We start from the raw sequence: 21,068 nt of genomic DNA, 5'->3' as shown, positions 1-21,068 counted from the left end.
ATGGACAGGGTGAATGAAAACTTCTGAATTAATCCTTTCAAGCCAAGTGTCTTATACAACCTAGGCCAAAACTTCATGAGAGAGCTAATTCATTCAGGATTGTCTGTTCTTCTGAAGGTTCTCTGACCTTTGCAGAGGCCACTTGCACCATATTTGAAAACTTTTCTATTTTAAAACTGATGTTTTTATTTACTTTATAAATAAAAGTTCACTTATTTATTTAAAAGTTTGCATCACATAAAAGGTATCAAAACACTTAAACATTTGAAATTTCTGTGTCTTACTAGGTGAAACATACTCTCGGTCGATTGCTCATGGGATGTTGCTGGTGTTTTTCTTTCTGGTGACTGCACTGTTGGGAGACCCCTGGAACAAAATCCGTAAAGCTTGGCAGAACACTATGTTTCATTAGACTACTGCGGGTGGTCCATTTCACTCCAGTCTTTTTATTTATTTAATCAATAACTTGTGCAACTGAAAGATTCATGAGATGCAGGTGACCAAGAAGTCCGTTTACTTGATTGATTTGGAATAAAGCCTAGAACTATACAGCACAATACAGGCCCTTCAGCCTCCAAGTTGTGCCGACTTTTTATCCTACTCTAAGATCAAACTGACCTACATACGTTTTACTATCATCCATGTGTCTATCCAAGAGTTGCTTAAATGTCCTGAATGCATCTGACTCTACTACCACTGCTGGCATTCATTCCATGGACCCACCACTCTGTGTAAAGAACCTACCTCTGACATCTCCCCTCAACCTTCCTCCAATCGCCTGAAAATTATGTCCCCTCATGGTAGCCATTTCTGCCTTGGGAAAAAGTTTCTGGCTATCCACTCTATCTATGCCTCTCATCATCTTGTACACCTCTACCAAGTTACCCCTCATCCTTCTCAATTCTCCAATGAGAAAAGCTCCCTCAACCTTTCCTCATAAGACATGTCCTTTAGTCCAGGCAGCATCCTGGTAAATCTCCTCTACACCCTTCTAAAGCTTCCCACATCTGTCTTATAATGACGCGAGCAGAACGGAACACTATATTTAGCCATGATCATCATGAATGGTGGTGCTGGCTCGAAGGCAGAATGGCCTACTCCTGCATCTATTGTCTATTGTCTATATTCCAAGTTTGATCTAACCAAGGCTCTATAGAGCTGCAGCATAACCTCACTGCTCTTAATCTCATTCCCCCTGCTAATGAAAGCCAACACACCATAACGCCTCCTTATCAACCCTATCAACTTGGGTGGCAACTTTGAAGGATCTATGGACAGGGACCTCCAAGATTCTTCTGTTCCTCTACACTGCCAAGAATCCTGCATGTATTCTGCATTCAAATTTGACCTTCCAAACTAAATCATTTCACACTTTTCCAGGTTGAACTTAATCTGCCACTTATCAGCCCAGTTCTGCATCCTATCAATCTCGTTGCAACCTATAACATCCCTCCACACTATCCACAACTCCACCAACCTTCGTGTCATTCGCAGACTTACTCACCCATCGCTCCACTTCCTCATCCAAGTCACTTATAAAAATCACTAAGAGCAGCGGTCTCAGAACCAATCACTGGAACACCACTGGTCACTGAGCTCCAAGCTGAATACTTTCCATCTACTACCACTCTCTGTCTTCTATATCCAGACAGCCAAATTTCCCTGTATGCCATGCCTCCTTACTTTCTGAATGAGCCAACCATGGGGAACCTTATTAAACTCCTTGCTAAAATCCATGTCCACCACATTCACCACTCTATCTTCATCTGTGTGTTTTGTCACATCCTCAAAGTATTCAATTAGGCTTGTGAGGCATGTCCTGTCTCTCTCCAAGCCATGCTGACTATCTCTAATCAGTCCTTGCCTTACCAAAAAAAAATCTTTAATATATCGTCACCTTTTTCACACTATACAGTAGATTCTGAAATGGTTCTGATGCCTGTCTGTTCTTTAAAGTGATCACCTCTTTGGCAAAGACTGTTTTGATGCGAATCTTAGTTGTCATCTGCCAAGATTGTTTTCCATCAATCAAACATATTCTTTAATACTGAGTATTGTACAATCTTTAAACTACCTGCATATATAAAATTTCAGTAACTATAATACAGTGCCTGTTTTGTCTGTATTGGTTTGGATTTTGCAATATCAATGACTGGGAAGCTATCACCATTCACCAAGTTTCCTTGAATATTGACAGCAGCTTCTGGAATCTGCACAGTCATAGTTGATCTGAGACATCTAGAAGTTGTCAGTAGTTCTCTGCTTTTCTAGTAGATGTGGTGTTGAACTTTGGAGTCTCCACAGATTGCAACAAAATAGAAATCCTGAATTGGTGAACCTTTTACACTTTACACTCTAGGTTGCACCTTTTTTGAATGAGGTGTCACTGGATTTTTAAGTGCACTAAGTACACTAATCTCTTGTTCTTCCATTTACTTCAGTGCAGGGCAAGAGTTATCGCTGGGGGAAAGGCAGTTACAATGTGATTATGCAAGATGTGGAAGGAAACTGCAGGGGATGGACACAATTGAAATATTGAGCCTATTCAAAAAACATCTACGACGGGTCCTTGATAATTATGTACCTGTCAGGCAGGGAGGAAGTTGTCGAATTCAGGAGCTGTGGTTTACTAAGGAAGTTGAATCCCTTGTCAAAGGGAAGAACATGGCTTATGTTAGGATGAGATGTGAAGGCTCATTTAGGGCACTTCAGAGTTACAAGTTAGCCAGGAAAGACCTAGAGAGAGCTAAGGACAACCAGGAGGGGACGTGAGAAGTCTATGGCGGATAGGATCAAGGAAAACCCTAAGGCCTTCTATAGGTATATCAGGAATAAAAGAATGATGACTAGAGTAAGATTAGGGCCACTCAAGGACAGTAGTGGGAAGCTGTGCGTGGAGTCAGAGGAGATAGGGGAAGCACTAAATGAATATTTTTTGCCAGTATTCACACTAGAAAAAGACTATCTTGTTAAGAGGAATACTGTGATACAGGCTGCTAGACTGGATGGGATCGAGGTTCACGAGGAGGTGTTAGTAATTCTGGAAAGGGTGAAAATAGATAAATCCTTTGGGCAGGATGAGATTTATCCTAGGATTCTCTGGGAAGCCAGGGCTTTTGGCGAGCTTTTGGCTTTGATCTTTATGTTGTCATTGTCTACAGAAATAGTGCCAGAAGACTGGAGGATAGCAAATGAGACAACCCTGGTAACTATAGACCAGTGAGTCTTACTTCGGTTATGGATAAAGTGTTGGAAAGGATTATAAGGGATAGGATTTATAATCATCAGGAAAGGAATAAGTTGTTTAGGGATAGTCAACATGGTTTTGTGAAGAGTAGATTGTGCGTCACAAACCTTATTGAATTCTTTGAGAAGGTGACCAAACAGGTGGATGAGGGTAAAGTGGTCGATGTGGTGTATTTGGATTTCAGTGAGCGTTTGATAAGATTTCCCAAAGTTGGCTATTGCACAAAGTACAGAGGCATGGGATTGAGGGTAATTTTAGTGGTTTGGCTCAGAAATTGGCTAGCTGAAAGAAGACAGAGGGAGGTGCTTGATTGGAAATGTTCATCCTGGAGTTCAGTTATTAGTGGTGTACAGCAAGGATCTGTTTTGGGTCCACTGCAGTTTGTCATTTGTATAAGTGATCTGGATGACTGCATAGAGGAATGGGTTAGTAAATTTGAGGATGTTGAGTTTTGGATATTGCAGAAGGATGTTGTAGGTTATAGAAGGACATGGATAAGCTGCAGAGCTGGGCAGAGAGGTGGCAAATGGAGTTTAATGTGGAAATGTGTGAGGTGATCCTTTTTGGAAGGAGTAACAGGAATACAGAGTACTAGACGAATGGTAAGATTCTTGGTAGTTTAAATGGAAGATTCTTGGTAGATTAGCAAGTTTTGAGCATCTTGGTAGATTTCTGGTAGAGAGATCTGTGTCCATGTATATAGATCCTTGCAAGTTGCCACCCAGTTTGGTAGGCTTGTTAAGAAGGCATTTGGTGTGTTAGCTTTTTATTGGTTGAAGGATTGAGTTTTGGAAACATGAGGTCATGCTGCAGCTGTACAAAACTCTGGTGCGGCCGCACTTGGAGTATTGTGCACAGTTTTGGTCATTGCATTATGGGAAGGATGTGGAAGCTTTGGGAAGGGTTCAGAGGAGATTTACCAGGATGTTGCCTGGTATGGAGGCAAGGTCTTACGAGCAAAGGCTGAGAGACTTGATGCTGTTTTCGTTAGAGAGAAGAAGGTTGAGACGACTTAATTGAAGCATATAAGATAATCAGAAGGTTAGATAGGGTGGACAGTGAGAGCCTTTTTCGTTGGATGGCGGTGGCTAGCATGAAGGGACATATCTATCAATCCTCAATTTAAAGCGATAGGATAGATGTCTGAGGTAGTTCCTTTATTTGGACAGTAGTAGTGGTGTGGAACGCACTGCCTGCAACAGTATAAGACTCCTCAACTTTAAGGGCATTTAAATGATCATTGGATAGACCTATGGATGAAAATGGAATCATGTAGGTTAGTTGGGCTTCAGATTGGTTTCACAGGTCAGCGCAACATCGAGGGCCGAAGGACTCTTCGTTCTAGGTACTGATTTTGTATTTGGTCTTATACCACTTAAGTATTGCTGAACAAAGACATTTTGTTGAAGCTTTGTCTTCCACTCACCAGGACTGTTGGGGTGGAATGACTAAATGACTCACTGAATACCTGGAGTCCACTTCCCGTATCAGCCTTGGGGGAAGAAAACCACGAGGAATCCAGAAGCTGCTTCCCTCAAGAAGGAAAGAGAGAAACTGTTGTATATTTGTTTTAAACCCACTTTAGCATTTGCAAACCAATTATGTTATTGATTGATTACATATACATTGAATCAAATCAATCGTGACTGCTTGATCAGTTAATGGACACTTGCAGGTCTTCCCAGGATTTCATGATGTTTACTGGACATCCTTATCACCTGTCCTTGTGCTTTCACAATGTGTCTTATTCTCCCACATTCCTATCCTGCTGACTTCTGCATCTGTGATTCAATCTTCCCAGCTCACAGGATGAGAGTTTCTCCCTGCTGAGGCTGTCTCTTCACAGGAACTCTGTTAAAACCTTCAATTCTGCTACATTAAAAACTCCATTATAATATATACACACACAGATGATTACAATTATCTAAAGGATTTTAACTAATGTAAGTTGAGCTTTATTCTTCTATCTGATATTAAAATATCAAACTTTAAATTAGCTTGCTTCTAACTGTGCTTTTCAAGGGTGTCCCTTATCCTAACTGTGTAAGCTGTAGCTACATTTTTGCTTTTAATAAGATTTATTACATGATTTTTGAAGTATTTTATATCTTATCTGGTTTCTGTAAAAATCATGACTCGCAAATGACTGCTTCAGCTGACTATCTACTTCAGCCATTTTTATCTTGACTAAAAACTGAGCAGTCATTTTATGTTAACAAGAACCATGGGCAGCCTTACTACCTATAAAGGGAAGGCAAGTATTGTGTCAATAATAAGGGAAATATTTATGTCTGGGGGGAAATGTACAGTGGTTGTTATAAACTTCCAGAATGAAAGTAGTCTCCTTATCTAAATTTCTTACTCCATTTTATTGTTTTTGCCCTAACAGCAAATTGCAAGAAAAGCAAAAAGGAAAACATTTTAGCTGTAGGAGAGGAGAATATTGCTAGAAGCTTTGCCATGCAGAATGCATCAGTTAATGCCAATCACACAAATGAGAAAAGTGACATATGCATTTCAGTGCCAGTGTGATGCTTGTTATGTATTGCATGTCCCAAAGACTGGTGGATCCTATCACACAACAAATTCTTTCAGCTGTTGCAATAAGATATGTAGCGACCCTTACTTGCAAAGCTCACAACTCAGTGATTCTATGCTTGGACAAATTTTACTAAGTAATCATGTGTGTACAAAGAATTATGCTGACAATTGTTTTAGATTTGCTATTCAGGTTTGCAATGTGGTGTACTTGCGTGTGCTGCAAGTTATAATGATAATATGGCCTTGTTCTTTGCCAACAGAACATGTTTGTACACTGCCTTTCTTTCAAGCGGACAGAATAGATAGTCATTTTCTGGTTCATTTCTCGGGGCATTGCCTTGACCAGTTAGAATTAACTTGGCTGTTGATAACTCAAATCCACCAATCCTGGCACATTCTTGGCAAGTCTTTTCTGAACCCTTCAAGTTTCACAATATCCTTCCAATAGGAGGGAGACCAGAATTGCGCGCACAAGTGGCTGGGGTGACACGGTGGCTCCGTGGTTAGCACTGCTACCTCACAGCACCAGGGTCCCAGGTTCGATTCCAACCTTGGGTGATTGGACTGTGGGAGGGAGAATGTAAACTCCACACAAAGATATGCAGGTCAGGTGAACTGCAGGTGAATATGCAGGTCAAGTTAAATTGCCCATAGTGTTAGATGCATTAGTGAGAGGGAAATGGGTCTGAAGGGTTACTCTTCAGAGGGTCGGTGCGGACTTGTTGGGCCGTAGCTAATCTAAACCAATGTCTTGTACAGCCGCAACATGACCTGCCAACTCCTATAGTCACTACACTGACCAGGAAAGGAAAGCATACCAAATGCAATTTTGGCTATCCTATCTACCTGCAACTCCACTTTCAAGAAACCATGAACCTACACTCTAAGATCTCATTGTTGAGCAACACTCCCCAGGACCTTCCCATTAAGTCTATTAGTCCTGCTCTGATTTACTTTTCCAAAATGTGGCACCTCACATTTATCTAAATTAAACTCCATCTGCCACTCCTAAACCCACTGGCCCATCTGATCAAGATCCAGTTGTACTCTAAGGTGCTGTCCACTACACCTCCAATTTGGTGTCATCTACTAACTGTACCTCCTATGTTCATTTGAATGTTCAAATTGGTTTGATCTGTATATTTTATATATATTCAGTGCATGTGAGTTCTTTAGTAGAATATAGAACAATACAGTACAGAACAGGCCCTTCGGCCCTTGATGTTGCGTTGATCTGTGAGCCATTCTAAGCTCGCGCTCCCCCCCACACTAATCCCATAATCATCCATGTGCCTATCCAAGGATTGTTTAAATCTCCCTAATGTGGCCGAGTTAACTACACTGGCAGGCTGGGCATTCCATACCCTTACAACTCTTTGAGTAAAAAACCTGCCTCTGACATCTGTCTTAAATCTATCACCCCTCAATTTGTCGTTATGCCCCCTCGTCCAAGCTGATGTCATCATCCTAGGAAAAAGACTTTCACTGTCTACCCTATCTAATCCTCTGATCCTTTTACATGTTTCTATCAAATCCCCTCTTAGCCTTTTTCTTTCCAATGAGAACAGACCAATAAGTCACATTCTCAAGATAACTTTAAGGCTTTATAACAAAAGGTGTCATCTCAGCTCAGAAAATGCATTTAAAGGTATGAGATTAGTGTCTGTCTGTATCCCAATCTTGAGTCAGACTGGTTCTATTTCCAAAGTGGAATTTACAAAATATTACAAAAATGCAGGTTCTGTATTTTTTGAGCAAAATAGAATGTATCTGCAAATATAGTTCTGCAAATACAAACTCACCCCATAAACCTATGTGTGTGCGTATGTAGGAGAGAGATAGTGTGAGTGTGCACGTGAGTGTGTGTTTGCATGTGTTAAAGCTTGGTAAAGTGAGTGTGATGGGGTATAAGCCTGTGGGAGAATGGATGTGTGGGGGGTGTATGTGTGCGCGTGAGTGAGCAAGTGTGTATGTGAGAGAGAGAGACAGTGATTTAGTGCAGTGGGGTTACCTGTAGTGTGACATGAACCCAAGGTCCCAGTTGAGGCCATCCCCATGGGTACAGAAATTGGCCATCAGCCACTGCTTGGCCACTTTGTGCTGGTGCTTGAAGGATGGTCGCCTGAAGATCTGAGGCCAAATGTCCCTGACAGCTGAAGTGCTCCTTGACTGGGAGGGAACATGTCTGGTGATTGTTGTGCGGTTTCCATTCATCCGTTCATGTAGCATCTACTTGGTCTCACCAATGTACCATGCTTCAGAGCATCCTTGCCTGCAGTGCATGAGAGAGACAACATAGACCAAGTCACATGAGTACTTGCTGTGTAAATGGTGGGTGGTGGCCTAACGTACAGTGGTGGTATCTATGTCAACACTCTTAACACTTCTTTCATGGTTGGCAAGACAGGGTTGTACGGTGTTTTGGTCGATGTTGTCTTGAAGGCTGGGCACTTTGCTCTGAATAATCATCTGTTTAAGGTTTGGCATTTGTTTAAAGGCAAGAAGTGGAGGTGTAGGGAAGGTTTTGACGAGGTGTTCATCCTTATTAACGTGTTTGCAGGCTGCGAAGAACATGGTGTAATTTTCTGCTCCCGGGAAATACTGTATAATGAAGAGTACCCTAATGGTTGCAACCAGTGTCAGTCTCCTGAGGAGGTCATTACGGTTTCTTGTTGTGGCACATTGGAACCGGCCATTGATGAGTTGAACATTGTTGTTCTTATGAGAGCATCCTTGAGCACCTTCAGGTGTCTGTTACATTCCTCCTCATCTGAACAGCTCCTGTGTCTGCATAGGGTTGTCCATAGGGGATGGCTGTTTTAATGTATTTAGGGTGGAAGCTAGAGAAGTGTAGCATCATGTGGGTTGCAGAAGAGTGAGGTACTGAGGTGCCCATCCTTGATGGAGATGCATGTGTCCAAGAATGACACATACTAAAAAGTAATCCTTGGTAGCATGGTGGCATGAAACGCGTTGAGGGCAGAGCGGTAGACGTGATCTATATGGACTTCAGTAAGGCGTTTGACAAGGTTCCCCATGGGAGACTGATTAGCAAGGTTAGATCTCATGGAATACAGGGAGAGCTAGCCATTTGTATACAGAACTGGTTCAAAGGTAGAAGACACAGGGTGGTGGGGGGGGGTTGTTTTTCAGAATGAAGGCCTGTGTCCAGTGGAGTGCCACAAGGATCGATGCTGGGTTCACTACCTTTTGTCATTTACATAAATTATTTGGAAGCGAGCATAAGTTTGTAAGTTTATAGTTAGTAAGTTTGCGGATGACACCAAAATTGGAGGTGTAGTAGACAGCAAAGAGGGTTATCTCAGATTACAACAGTATCTGGACCAGATGGGCCAATGGGCTGAAGTGGCAGATGGAGTTGAATTCCGATAAATGCGAGATGCTGCATTTTGGGAAAGCAAATCTTAGTAGGACTTATACACTTAATGCTAAGGTCCTAGGGAGTGTTGCTGAACAAAGAGACCTTGAAATGCAGGTTCATAGCTCCTTGAAAGTGGAGTTGCCGGTAGATAGGATAGTGAAGAAGGCGTTTTGGTATGCTTTCCTTTATTGGTCAAGAGTATGGAGTACAGGAGTTGGGAGGTCATGTTGCGGCTGTACAGGAATTGGTTCGGTTACTGTTGGAATATTGCGTGCAATTCTGGTCTCCTTCCTATTGGAAGGATGTTGTGAAACTTGAAAGGGTTCAGAAAAGATTTACAAGGATGTTGCCAGGGTTGGAGGATTTGAGCTGTAGGGAGAGGCTGAACCAGCTTGGGCTGTTTTCCCTGGAACGTTGGAGACTGAGGGGTGACCTTTATAGAGGTTTACAAAATTATAATGGGCATGGATAGGATAAATAGACAAGTCTCTTCCCTCTCACCCTAAACCTATGTCCTTTAGTTCTGGACTCCCTGACCCTAGGGAAAAGATATAAAAGGGACCTAAGGGGCAACGCTTTCATGTCGAGGGTAGTATGTGTATGGAATAAGCTGCCAGAGGATATGATGGAGGCTGGTACAATGGCAACATTTAAGAGGCAGGGTTTGGAGGGATATGGGCTAGGTGCTGGGAGGTGGGACTAGATTGGGTTGAGATATCTGGTTGGCATGGACAGGTTTGACCGCAAGGTCTGTTTTCATGCTGGACATCTCTGATTATGACTGCCTGCAGATTGAGCACTTTTTGAGCTAAATAGAATCTACCTGTAACTATTCTGCAAATACAAAATCACCCTAGACTCATTATGTTTTATGTGTATGCATGATAAAGAGTTTGTGTTTGCTTGTGTGCAAGCTTGGTAAAGTGAGTGTGATGGAGTATAGGGGTGAGGGGGTGTATGTATGGGAGCGGGTCAGCGTGAATCAGAGAGTAAGTAAGAGTATTGTGTGATCACCTCTGGTGTGACATGTACCTAGAGACAATTTTCACGGGTATTGAACTTAGCTATCAGCCTCCGCTTGGTCACTCTGCATTGTTGCATATCTTGAAGTCTGCCTTGGAAGACTGTCATCCCAACATCGCTGACTAGGATGGAACACCGCTGTCTGGTGATTGTGGTGTGGTGTTCATCCATCTGTTGTCATAGCATTTGCTTGGTCTTGCCAATGTACCGTGCCTGTAGTATAGGAGACTGACAACAATGGTTAGTCATATAAGTACCTGCTGTGCATATGGTGCATTCTAAATAAATCTAGTCCCATTTTCTCATAGAATCCCTCCACTGTGGAAACAGGCCATTTAGCTCATCAAGCTCCAAAGTTCACACCATTGTGCCTTAGATTTTTGGGTGACCTTAGGGCGAGTGGGTCATGTCCAGACCTCCGTGACAGTAAGGACTGCAGACGCTGGACATTAAAGATTAGCGTGGTGCTGGAAAAGCACAGCAGCTCAGGCAGCAGCTCAGGCAGCATCCGAGGAGCAGGAAAATCGTCGTTTCTAGCCGGAGCCCTTCATCAGCAATAGAGGCTGGGTGCCTCAGAGGTGGAGAGATAAATGTGAGAGGGGTGGCGCTGGGGGGAAGGTCGCTGACCGTGCAATAGGTGGATGGAAGTGGGAGTAAAGGAGGGGATGGTGGACTGGGAAGAGTGACAGGTGCGACAGGTCATTGGAAATGGTGCTGAGCTGGCAGGTTGGAAATTGGGGCATCAGAAGAGTGGGCGGGGCAGTGTGACGTGTGATGGGTAGGCGGGGTCAGTGTTCCGAGTTAGCCCTGCCCACTCAAGGAGTGTGGTAAAAACAATGACTGCAGATGTTGGAAACCAGATTCGGGATTAGTGGTGCTGGAAGAGCACAGCAGTTCAGGCAGCATCCAAGGAGCTGTGAAATCGACGTTTCGGGCAAAAGCCCTAGAGCGTGCCAATCAGAGCGGTGTTTGTCTTGGGGCGAGGGACGGTAAAGCTGGCGTGTCAATCAGGTGGGCGGGACCTTCCGTTTAGATCAGCGCGCTACCCGGAAGTGGCGTGACTGGCAGGGCTCCTACCACCTCCGGTTCTGGAGTAGAGTGAGGGGCGTCTTCATCAAATACCCCCCTCGACCCTGCTCCTGACATCGCGGCCAACCCCAGTAGCTGCTGCTGGCATCGCGACCGTTTCCTTTTCCTGATCCTGATCCTGATCCTGATCCTGATCCCGGTCCCGGTCCCGGGTACGGCCTGGTGTAGTTGTGCCGGAGCGGTGTGGACTCTGTGCCGAGACGATGGGCTCTATGTTTCGCGGTGAAGAGATGTGCCTGGCCCAGCTGTTCCTCCAAGCCGCTTCGGCCTATGATTGTGTCAGTGAGCTCGGGGAGGCCGGTTTAGTGGAATTCAGAGACGTGAGTCTGTTTACTGAGTAATCCAGTGACTAACTAGTAACCCCCTGTTAGTGATGCACTCATTGACACTCCACTGATAGTCTGGTGACTAACAATCCATTAGTTGATTCAGAATACACTGCCTAATAATCCAGCCATTGACAACCCTTAATTAGTTAGTAAACCTCTGTTATAAATCCACTCACTGAGAATTTAGTGACTGGCTAATAATCTTTTGTTACTAATTCGCTCATTGGCTACTAATCGACTCGCTGATAATCCACCAACTAAGGAGTAATCCGCTCAGTGATTATGAATAAATGGATGAAAAGTGATCTGTTTGCTGGTAATCCCCTAATTAATAATCTAGTGACAAGTATTCCTCTTACTCTCTAACAGTCTTCTTACTGACTGAGAATCTACTGACTAACTAGTCATTTGTAATAAGTACTAATCGATTTGCTAGTAATCCATTTACTGAATAGTAATTTTCTTGTGAGTTAGTAACCAGTTTAAATCATTGACATTACTACTTAATGTATCAATGTATGGTATTTAATCCAGACCTCATTACAATATGTTGTCTAAAAGATTTAATTGTTAAAGTTACAATATATAGATGCTAGTTAATAACTGCTAACATGTTTCACAGTTGAAATATTATAAGCTATTACGAGGTCAATTCCCGGAATGGCGGGACTGGGCTTGTATGCACTTGAGTTTAGAAGGCTGAGGGGGGATCTGTTTGAGACATATAAGATTATTCCTGGAGGCAGGAAGCATGTTTCTGCTGATGGGTGGGTCCTGAACCAGAGGACACAGTTTAAAAGGAGAAAGTGAGGACTGTAGATGCTGGAGATCAGAGCTGAAAATGTGTTGCTGGAAAAGCGCAGCAGGTCAGGCAGCATCCAAGGAGCAGGTGAATCGACGTTTTGGGCATGAGCCCTTCTTAAGGAATATTCTTGAAGAAGGGCTCATGCCCGAAATGTCGATTCTCCTGCTCCTTGGATGCTGCATGACCTGCACTTTTCCAGCAACACATTTTCGACAGTTTAAAAATAAGGGGTAGGCGACTTAGAACAGAGTTGAGGAGATCTGATTGAGGATGATCAGCCATGATCATAATGAACGGTGGTGCTGGCTCGAAGGGCAGAATGGCCTATTCCTGCACCTATTGTCTCTTAATAATCTAGCAAGTGTAACTACAAATGCATAAATGACTCCTAAAAATAAATACGGTACTATTCAGCATGTTGTCATTTGATATGTTATTTATTGTGTAAGGAATTAGTGTACTATTTAATGTTTGTAATGTATATCTAGCAATAACAAACCCTGTTTATAGAGTAGGATATTTCATTTTGAGATGCAATTTGGATTATATTGGATATTTATTGCAGCTGTTGAAAATGGTGGGGACCTGCCGATCTTTGAAATGTAATTTCAGTATTTTAATTGTAGGATGTCCTATTCAAATAAATCACTGGAGATAAGTCACTGATGTTTTCATTCTATGTTTCTGTAGCAGTCTAAGGATCAAGGTAGGCCATTTAGGACTGAGATGAGGAGAGTAGTGTCTTTACCCAGTGACTGGTGAGTCTGTAGAACTGTCTGTCACAGAAAGCAGTCGAAGCCAAAACATTGAATGTTTTCAAGGAGGAGTTCTTGGGGCTAAAGGGATCAAAGGGTATGTGGAGAAAGTGGAATCAGGGGACTAAACTGCATGATGAACCATGATCAAATTGAATGGCAGAGCAGGTTTGAGGGGCTGAATAGCCTCCTCCTTGATTCTATGTTTTAAAAGGGCTGCTCAAACAGAAGGGAATATGAAATTATGGAGAGGTTGAGCGATTTGGTTTGTCTGGTTTTTGCCAGTTTCACAGCCAGCTGGTTTGCTGTTGTAATATTAAAATTGAGTGTTGAGAGTGATTACATCCAAATAGAACGTGGAATTGCTCATAGAATAAGTCAGACAATTTTTCTCTCTCACCAAACCCTTCATGATCTTAGACACAACTGTAAGACCTCATCTTAGCTGGCTTTTCTCTAAGGAAAATAGGCCTATCTCCAATGAAATAATAAGACCATAAGACATAGGAGTGGAAGTAAAGCCATTTGGCCCATCATGTCCTTTCTGCCACTTGATCATGGCTGATGGGCATTTCAAATCCACTTACCTGCACTCTCCCCATAGCCCTTAATTCCTTGAGATCAAAAATTTATAAATTTTTGCGTTGAGGCTGCAGAATGATTTAGACAGTTTAGGAGAGTGGTCCAGGAAATGGCTGATGAAATTCAACATGAGCAAATGTGAGGTCTTGCTCTTTGGAAAACAGAGTATAGACATGGATTATTTTCTAAACGGTGAGAAAATTCATAAAGCCGAAGTACAAAGGGATCTGGGAATGCTAATCCAGGATTCTCTAAAGGTTAACTTGCAGGTTGAGTCCGTGGTTAAGAAAGCAAAATGTAATGTTGTCATTTATCTCAGGGTTGGAACATAAAAGCAGTGATGTGCTTCTGAGACTTCATAAAACTCTAGTTAGACCCCATTTACAGTACTGTCTAATTTTGGGCCCCATACCTCAGGAAGGACAGACTGGCACTGGAGCGTGTCCAGGAGAGATTCAGATGGATGATCCCTGGATTGGTAGGCCTAACATACGATAAATGGCTGAGGATCCTGGGATTGTATTCAATAGTGTTCTTAGAAGATTGAGGGGAAATCTAATAGAAACTTACAAGGTAATGCATGACTTGGAAAGGTGGACGCTGGGAAGTTGTTTCCATTAGGTTGTTTCCATTAGCTTAGGACCTGTGGGCACAGCCTTAGAATTAGAGGGGATCAATTTAGAACAGAAATGAGGAGCCATTTCTTCAGCCAGAGTGTGGTGGGCCTGTGGAATTCAATGCCTCATCGCTGGAGCTATCCAAGTCTTTAAGTGGCCATTCAATCCATTGAGACCATGCAGGCTGTCTGTAGAGAAATCCAGTCAGTTCCATTTCCCTACTCTCCCCCTGAGGTCTTGTGAATTTATTTTCCGTCCAATTTCCTTTTAAAATAATTCAGCATCTCTGCTTCCAAGGCCCGTATTATGTTGGTTAAACAGTTCGTTCCTGAATTCATGCTGGGTCTCCTTTAATAGTTTATGCTTGTTTTAGTGGCTGTTAACTTTCACCCAGGTTATAGTTTCTAAACACAGTCCCTTTGTCTGATATTAAACCGACCGGTCTTTCATATTAATGTTTGTCCGTATTACAATTAAAATACATTTGCAAAAGAAATGTCTAAGTCATAGGTTAGGATTGTTTTCATTAGGAAAAAAGGATGTTGAGGGGGGACCTGATTGAGGTCTACAAAATAGTGAAGGGTATAGTCAAGGTAGATAGAGGTGAGCTTTTTCCCAGGGTAAAGGATTCCATAACGAGGTCACGTTTTCAAGGTGAAAGATGGAAGGTTTAAGGGAGATACATGCGGCAAGTATTTCACACACAGGGTGGTAAGTGCCTGGAACACGTTGCCAGTAGAGGTAGGCACAGTAAATTCATTTAAGCTACGTCTGGACAGATGCATGAATTGGTGGGGAGCAGAGGGATACAGATGCTTAGGAATTGGGTGACAGGTTTAGACAGGGGATTTCGATCGCCTCAGGCTTGGAGGGCTGAAGCGCCTGTTTCTGGGCTGTACATTTTCTTTGTTCTTTGTAGTTTGAGCCACAATTGTGCTTAGAATTGTTACAATGATACAACAACAGTTGTATCTTCAAAAGTAACTTGCCATATCTTGGTTAGACTTCAATATTTCTCATTTTTTAAAATATTAGACAGTCACTCCCTCTTGAAACAAACAAAAGCTGAAATTGCTGGGGAAAATCAGAAGGTCTGGTAGAATCCATGGAGAGAAAACAGAGTTAATGTTTCGAGGTCGGTGATCTGCAATGTTGACTCCATTTTGTTTTCTTCACAGATGCTGTCAGATCTGCTGAGTTTCTCTGGCAATTCAGATCTGCTGAGTTTCTCTGTTAATTTCTGTGTTTGTTTGTTTGGGTCTTCAGCATCTACAGTTCTGTTTCACTCCTTCTTGAAAATTAATATTTAAGGATTTTGTGCAGATTTGGATTTCTGAACACAGGAGTGACTTCATTTTCCTTTAGTAAGTTGCTAGACGTTAACACAGCATTGTGGAAGTTCAGGCTCTATTTTCAGAATGTGATGTTGTTGAGGGTAATGTGAGAGAGGCTGAATTGTGTGGTTATTCAATCACTGTGACCGTCTGGGAGAAGACCTCGCACCAACTATGGCATTTTCTTTTCTCTTTCATGAGATGAAGATTGCTGGCAAAAACAACGTTTGGTGCCCATTTCTATTGTCCTTGAGCTGAATGTCCATTTCCCCATTTCAGAGGGGAGCAACGAATCAACCACATGATGTGGGTCTAGAGTCACATGTAGGCCAGACTGGGCAAGGATGGCAGATTGCCTTCCTAAAAAGGCATTCATGAACCAAGAGCTTTTTAATAAGAATCATGGTTCCTAATACTCAGGCTAGCTCTCAATTTATTTTGCATGAATTTAATTTAACGGTGGGATTTGAACCCATGTCCCCACAGTATTAACCTGTCCCTCTTGATTCCTAGTTCAGTGACATTACCATTGTGCCATCATCTTCCCATGATTATTGACTTTTTAAAGAAACAGTTTGAACAAATTCTTCTATTTTCTGTGAAGTTGAACTGTCAGCGGTACATCAAACTATCAATCTTGCTGCTGTTCCAATTGCAGCTACAATTCATGGGACTGGGTGGTAAGCCTCTCTCCCACCTTCAGGAAAAACAGAACTTTATAGGAAAGATTCTAAGTGTTCTAATTTAAAAAAAAGTGTTGGGTTATTTTGTGGTGCTGGACTTTCATCAGGTGTGTGCTTTCTGCTGAGTCAAAGTACAGAATCTTTGCTGCTGTGCTGTCACATTCTCATTTTCCACATCATTGATCTTCGAATGAAACAATCAGGGTGAGTTTTGCACTGTAATTTAACGAGTTGTATGAACTAGGTAGAGAATTAGTGTGTAGCACGGCATGTCGGAGAGAGCTCTTCAGCCTGTTTGGGCTGATCCCAGGCTTAAGTCAGTCATGCAGGGAACCATTATAGTTTCACAGCTGATCCTCAAAGTTATTAAATCTTTGTGGGAACAGAGTCTAATAAGAAATGATTTGGAGCCAAATCCAATAAGCATTTATTTGCCAAATGCCACGTATGTTTTATAGATCATTGTGGAGATATCTCAGTGCCATCTGGAAAAGCTGCTAATTTTGTGACACTGCAGAGCAAAACTGACCGCAGTTTCCCTTCCCACGTGGTTAAAGATGCCTTCCAGCACATCTCGTCCACATCCCACCCCTCTGCCCTCAGACCCCACCCCTCCAACCGTAACAAGGACAGAACCCCCCTGGTGCTCACCTCCCACCCTACCAACCTTCGCATAAACCAAATCATCCGCCAACATTTCTGCAACCTCCAAACTGACCCCACCACCAGGGATATATTTCCCTCCCCACCCTTTTCCGCCTTCCGCAAAGACCGTTCCCTCCGTGACTACCTTCAGGCCCCCCTATAACCCGTCCTGGCACCTTCCCCTGCCACTGCAGGAATTGCAAAACCAGCACCCACCCCTCCTCCCTCACCTCCATCCAAGGCCCTAAAGGAGCCTTCCACGTCCATCAAAGTTTTACCTGCACATCCACCAATATCATTTATTGTATTTGTTGCTCCCGATGTGGTCTCCTCTACATTGGGGAGACTGGAGGCCCCCTAGCAGAGTGCTTTAGGGAACATCTCTGGGACACCCCCACCACCCAGTGGCCCAACATTTCAACTCCCCCCTCCCACTCTGCAGAGGACATGGAGGTCCTGGGCCTCCTTCACTGCTGCTCCCTCACCACCTGACGCCTGGAAGAAGAATGCCTCATCTTCTGCCTCTGAACACTTCAACCCCAGGGCATCAATGTGGACTTCAACAGTTTCCTCATTTCCCCTTTCCCCGCCTCACCCCAGTTCCAAACTTCCAGTTCAGCACTGTCCCCATGACTTGTCCTACCTGCCTATTTTCTTTTCCACCTATCCACTCCACCCTCCTCCCTGACCTATCACCTTCATCCCCACCCCACTCACATATTATACTCTATGCTACTTTCTCCCCACCCCCATCCTCCTCTCATTTATCTCTCCACCCTTCAGGCACTCTGCCTGTATTCCTGATGAAGGGCTTTTACCCGAAACTGATTTTCCTGCTCCTTGGATGCTGCCTGAACTGCTGTGCTTTTCCAGCACCACTAATCCAGAATCTGGTTTCCAGCATCTGCAGTCATTGTTTTTACCTGGGTTGAGTTAATGTCCAGGCTCCAAACTCTGGGTTGGAGTGAGAGTATTTAATGCGTAGGAATATGTGTAGATCTGAGCACATGCAAATTCACTATCATTTGTGTTGAGTAGATTCAGGAGTTAAATATCGGAGCAACTGCATCAGACGGATCAATGGAGTGGACAGAACTTGTGAACACAGGTGTTTGTCGCCTGTTTATTGTTTGCCATAGTTGTGCCTGTTTTGCAGCACATGTTTACTTTGAGCGAGAGAAATGCTCTTCTGTACAGCAGAGAGTGAAAGGTGCTGACACTCTTCCCTGAGGTAGATAACAGCATTCTCTCTAACACCCACACCTTGTGAAAACCAAAAGAACTGCAAATTTTGTAAATCAGAAACGAAAACAGAAATGGCTGGCAAAGCTCAGCAGGTCTGGCAGCATCCATGGTGAGAAAGCAGAGTAGATATCAGTTCTGACGAAGGGTTGTTCGACCTGAAATGTTAATTCTGATTTCTCTCCACAGATGCTGCCAGACCTGCTAAGCTTTTCCAGCCATTTCTGTTTTTGTCCCACATCTTGTAACAGTACATAACAGAAAAAGAATGATTGCATATCTCTGTAGCACATTTCATGATGAGGACAGGTAATGCTGAGGTAATATTTACAGCAATCTTCAGCTAGAAGTGGCAAGTGGATGATCCATCTCGGCCTCCTCCAGGTCCTCAGCATCACAGATACCAGCCTTCACTCAATTCGATTCACTCACCTTGATATCAAGAAGCTGCTAAAGGCACTGGATACTGCAAAAGCTGTGGGTCCTGACAACATTCTGGCAACAGTATTGAAGATTTATGCTCCAGAACTTGCCATTCCCCTAAACAAGCTGTTCTAATACAGTCACAACACTGGCATCTACCTGACCATGTGGAAAATTGCCCAGGTATGTCCTGTACATAAAAAGCAGGGCAAATCTAATTCTGTCAATTACTGTCCCGTCAGTCTACTCTCGATCATCAGTAATGTGATGGACGTTGTCATCGACAGTGCTATCAAGCAGCACCTGCTCAGCAATAACCTGCTCAGTGACGCCCAGTTTGGTTTCTGCCCAGGGCCATCAGCTCCTGACTTCATTACAGCCTCTGTTCAATATGGAAAAAGAATTGAATTCCAGAAGTGAAGTGATAGCCCTTGACCTTGAGGCCACATTCGACCGAGTGTGGTATCAAGGAGCCCTAGAAAAACTGGAATCAATGGGTATCGGGGGCAAACTCTCCACTATTTGGAGTCAAACCTGACACTTGGGAAGATGGTTGTGGTTGTTGGAGGTCAATCATCTCAGCTCTCGGACATCTCTGCAGGAGTTCGTTCAGGGTATTGTCCTAGGTTCCCTCCATGAAAAGGTCAGAAAAAGCAGGGATGTTTGCTGACAATGTTCAGTACCATTCGTGATGACTCCGACACTGAAGCAGTCCACATCCAAATATCCAGACCCTTCAATCCAACCCATCCATGCCAACCAGATATCCTACATTAATCTAGTCTCATTGGCCAGCATTTGATCCATATCCCTCTAAACCCTTCCTATTCATATTCCCATCTAGATGCCTTTTAAATGGTGTAATTGTACCAGCCTCCACTACTTCCTGTGACATAGGTTTAAGGTGAGGGGAGGAAAGATTTAGAAAGGGAGCCAAGGGGCAACCTTTTCACACAGAGGGTGAAAATTCCATACACTCACACCCTCTGTGTGAAAAGGTTGCCCCTCAGTCCCTTTTTAAATCTTTCCACCCCTCGCCTTAAACCTATGTCCTCTAGTTTTGTACCTCCCCACCATGGGGAAAAGACCTTGTCTATTCACCCTATCTATGGGGAAAAGACTTTGTCCATTCACCATGGGGAAAAGACCTTGTCTATTCACCCTATCATGATTTTACAAACCTCTATAAGGTCACCCCTCAGCCTCTGACAGTCCAGGGAAAATAGTCCCAGCCTGTTCAGCCTCTCCTTGTAGCTCAAATCCTCCAACCCTGGCAACATCCTTGTAAATCTTTTCTGAACCCTTTCAATTGTCACAACACCCTTCCTATAGCAGGGAGACCAGAATTGCACGCAGTTTTCCAACAATGGCCTTACCAATGTCCTGCGAAATTGACGTTTCGGACATTCCTGATGAAGGGCTTTTGCCCGAAACGTCGATTTCGCTGCTCGTTGGATGCTGCCTGAACTGCTGTGCTCTTCCAGCACCACTAATCCAGTAACCAGTGTCCTGTACAGCCGCAACACGCGTCCCACAACTCTTGTACTCAAACACCTTTTCCACTACCCTAAATTGGGACAATATTTTGGGCCGAAAAGTGGCAAATGACATTTGTGATACACACTGAAAACAACAAATGTTGGCGATCACAGCAGGTCAGACAGCATCCATGGAGAGAAAACAAGTTAACGTTTTGAATCTCGATGACTTAATCAGAAGTGAAGTCTCATTCCTAATGAAGGGCTTTTGCCTGAAACTTTGACTTACCTGCTCCTCGGATGATGCCTGACCTGCTGTGCTTTTCCAGAGCCACACTAATCTAGAATTAGAAGTGAAGTGTGGAGGAGACAGCAATTATGCTATAGTATGGGTGCTGGTGGATGGGAATAGTGGCGGAGGGTGTAGGTGGAGGAAATATGTTGTTAGTTCAGCTTAAGTGATCAGAATGTGAGAATGGCAGAACAATGGTGTGCCTCCTGCCAGACTTGAAAGGACATGATAACAAGCTAGAAGAAATGTTCACAATATGAAAGTGTGAATTCAGTAATAAGTCCAGAAGTCTGTAAAGTGCTTAGTCTGACGTTGAGATGTTGGTTCTCCTGTTTGTGTTGTGATTCAGTGGAACACTGCGGCATGCAGAGGACAGAGACATGGGCGTGTGGGCAGGACACTGTGTTAAAATGACCGGCTCCAGAAAGGACAGGGTCCTGCTTGCGCACAGACCGGTGGTGTTCTGTAAAGCAGTCACTCAGTCTGCATTTGGTTTCCCCTATGTAGGGTAGGCCACATTGGGTGCAGCGAATACAATACACAAAATTGGAGGAGGTACAGATGAAATGCTGCTTAACCTGGAAAGAATGTTTAGGCCCAA

General features: G+C 43.4%; 2 protein-coding genes across 10 annotated transcripts in view; both read left to right on the top strand.

The window, feature by feature from the left end:
• Window positions 1-5,243, top strand: part of tctn2 (tectonic family member 2) — a 71,418-nt gene extending 66,175 nt beyond the window's left edge. For all 4 annotated transcript variants that reach the window (XM_072587603.1, XM_072587606.1, XM_072587602.1 and 1 more), the window contains one exon: window positions 288-5,243. In XM_072587603.1, the coding sequence (XP_072443704.1) occupies window positions 288-412 (125 nt within the window). In that variant the 3' untranslated portion in view covers window positions 413-5,243. The remainder of the gene's footprint in view (window positions 1-287) is intronic.
• The window catches only part of LOC140488023 (V-type proton ATPase 116 kDa subunit a 2-like), a 101,647-nt gene continuing 80,951 nt past the window's right edge, over window positions 373-21,068 (top strand). The window contains exons 1-2 of one of the 6 annotated variants that reach the window (XM_072587598.1): window positions 11,530-11,602; window positions 18,659-18,880. In XM_072587598.1, coding sequence (XP_072443699.1) covers window positions 18,863-18,880 — 18 coding nt within the window. In that variant the 5' untranslated portion in view covers window positions 11,530-11,602; window positions 18,659-18,862. Of the gene's footprint in view, window positions 497-10,845; window positions 11,205-11,240; window positions 11,603-18,658; window positions 18,881-19,249; window positions 19,341-21,068 lie in introns of those variants that run through there. The other 5 variants (XM_072587599.1, XM_072587600.1, XM_072587597.1 and 2 more) reach the window with 5 other exon arrangements.

Source organism: Chiloscyllium punctatum, chromosome 17 (genome assembly GCF_047496795.1).
Source record: "Chiloscyllium punctatum isolate Juve2018m chromosome 17, sChiPun1.3, whole genome shotgun sequence".
Lineage (NCBI taxonomy): Eukaryota > Metazoa > Chordata > Chondrichthyes > Orectolobiformes > Hemiscylliidae > Chiloscyllium > Chiloscyllium punctatum.
The sequence above is the reverse complement of the archived record's forward strand: the minus strand, read 5'-3'. Positions and strand labels throughout refer to the sequence as shown.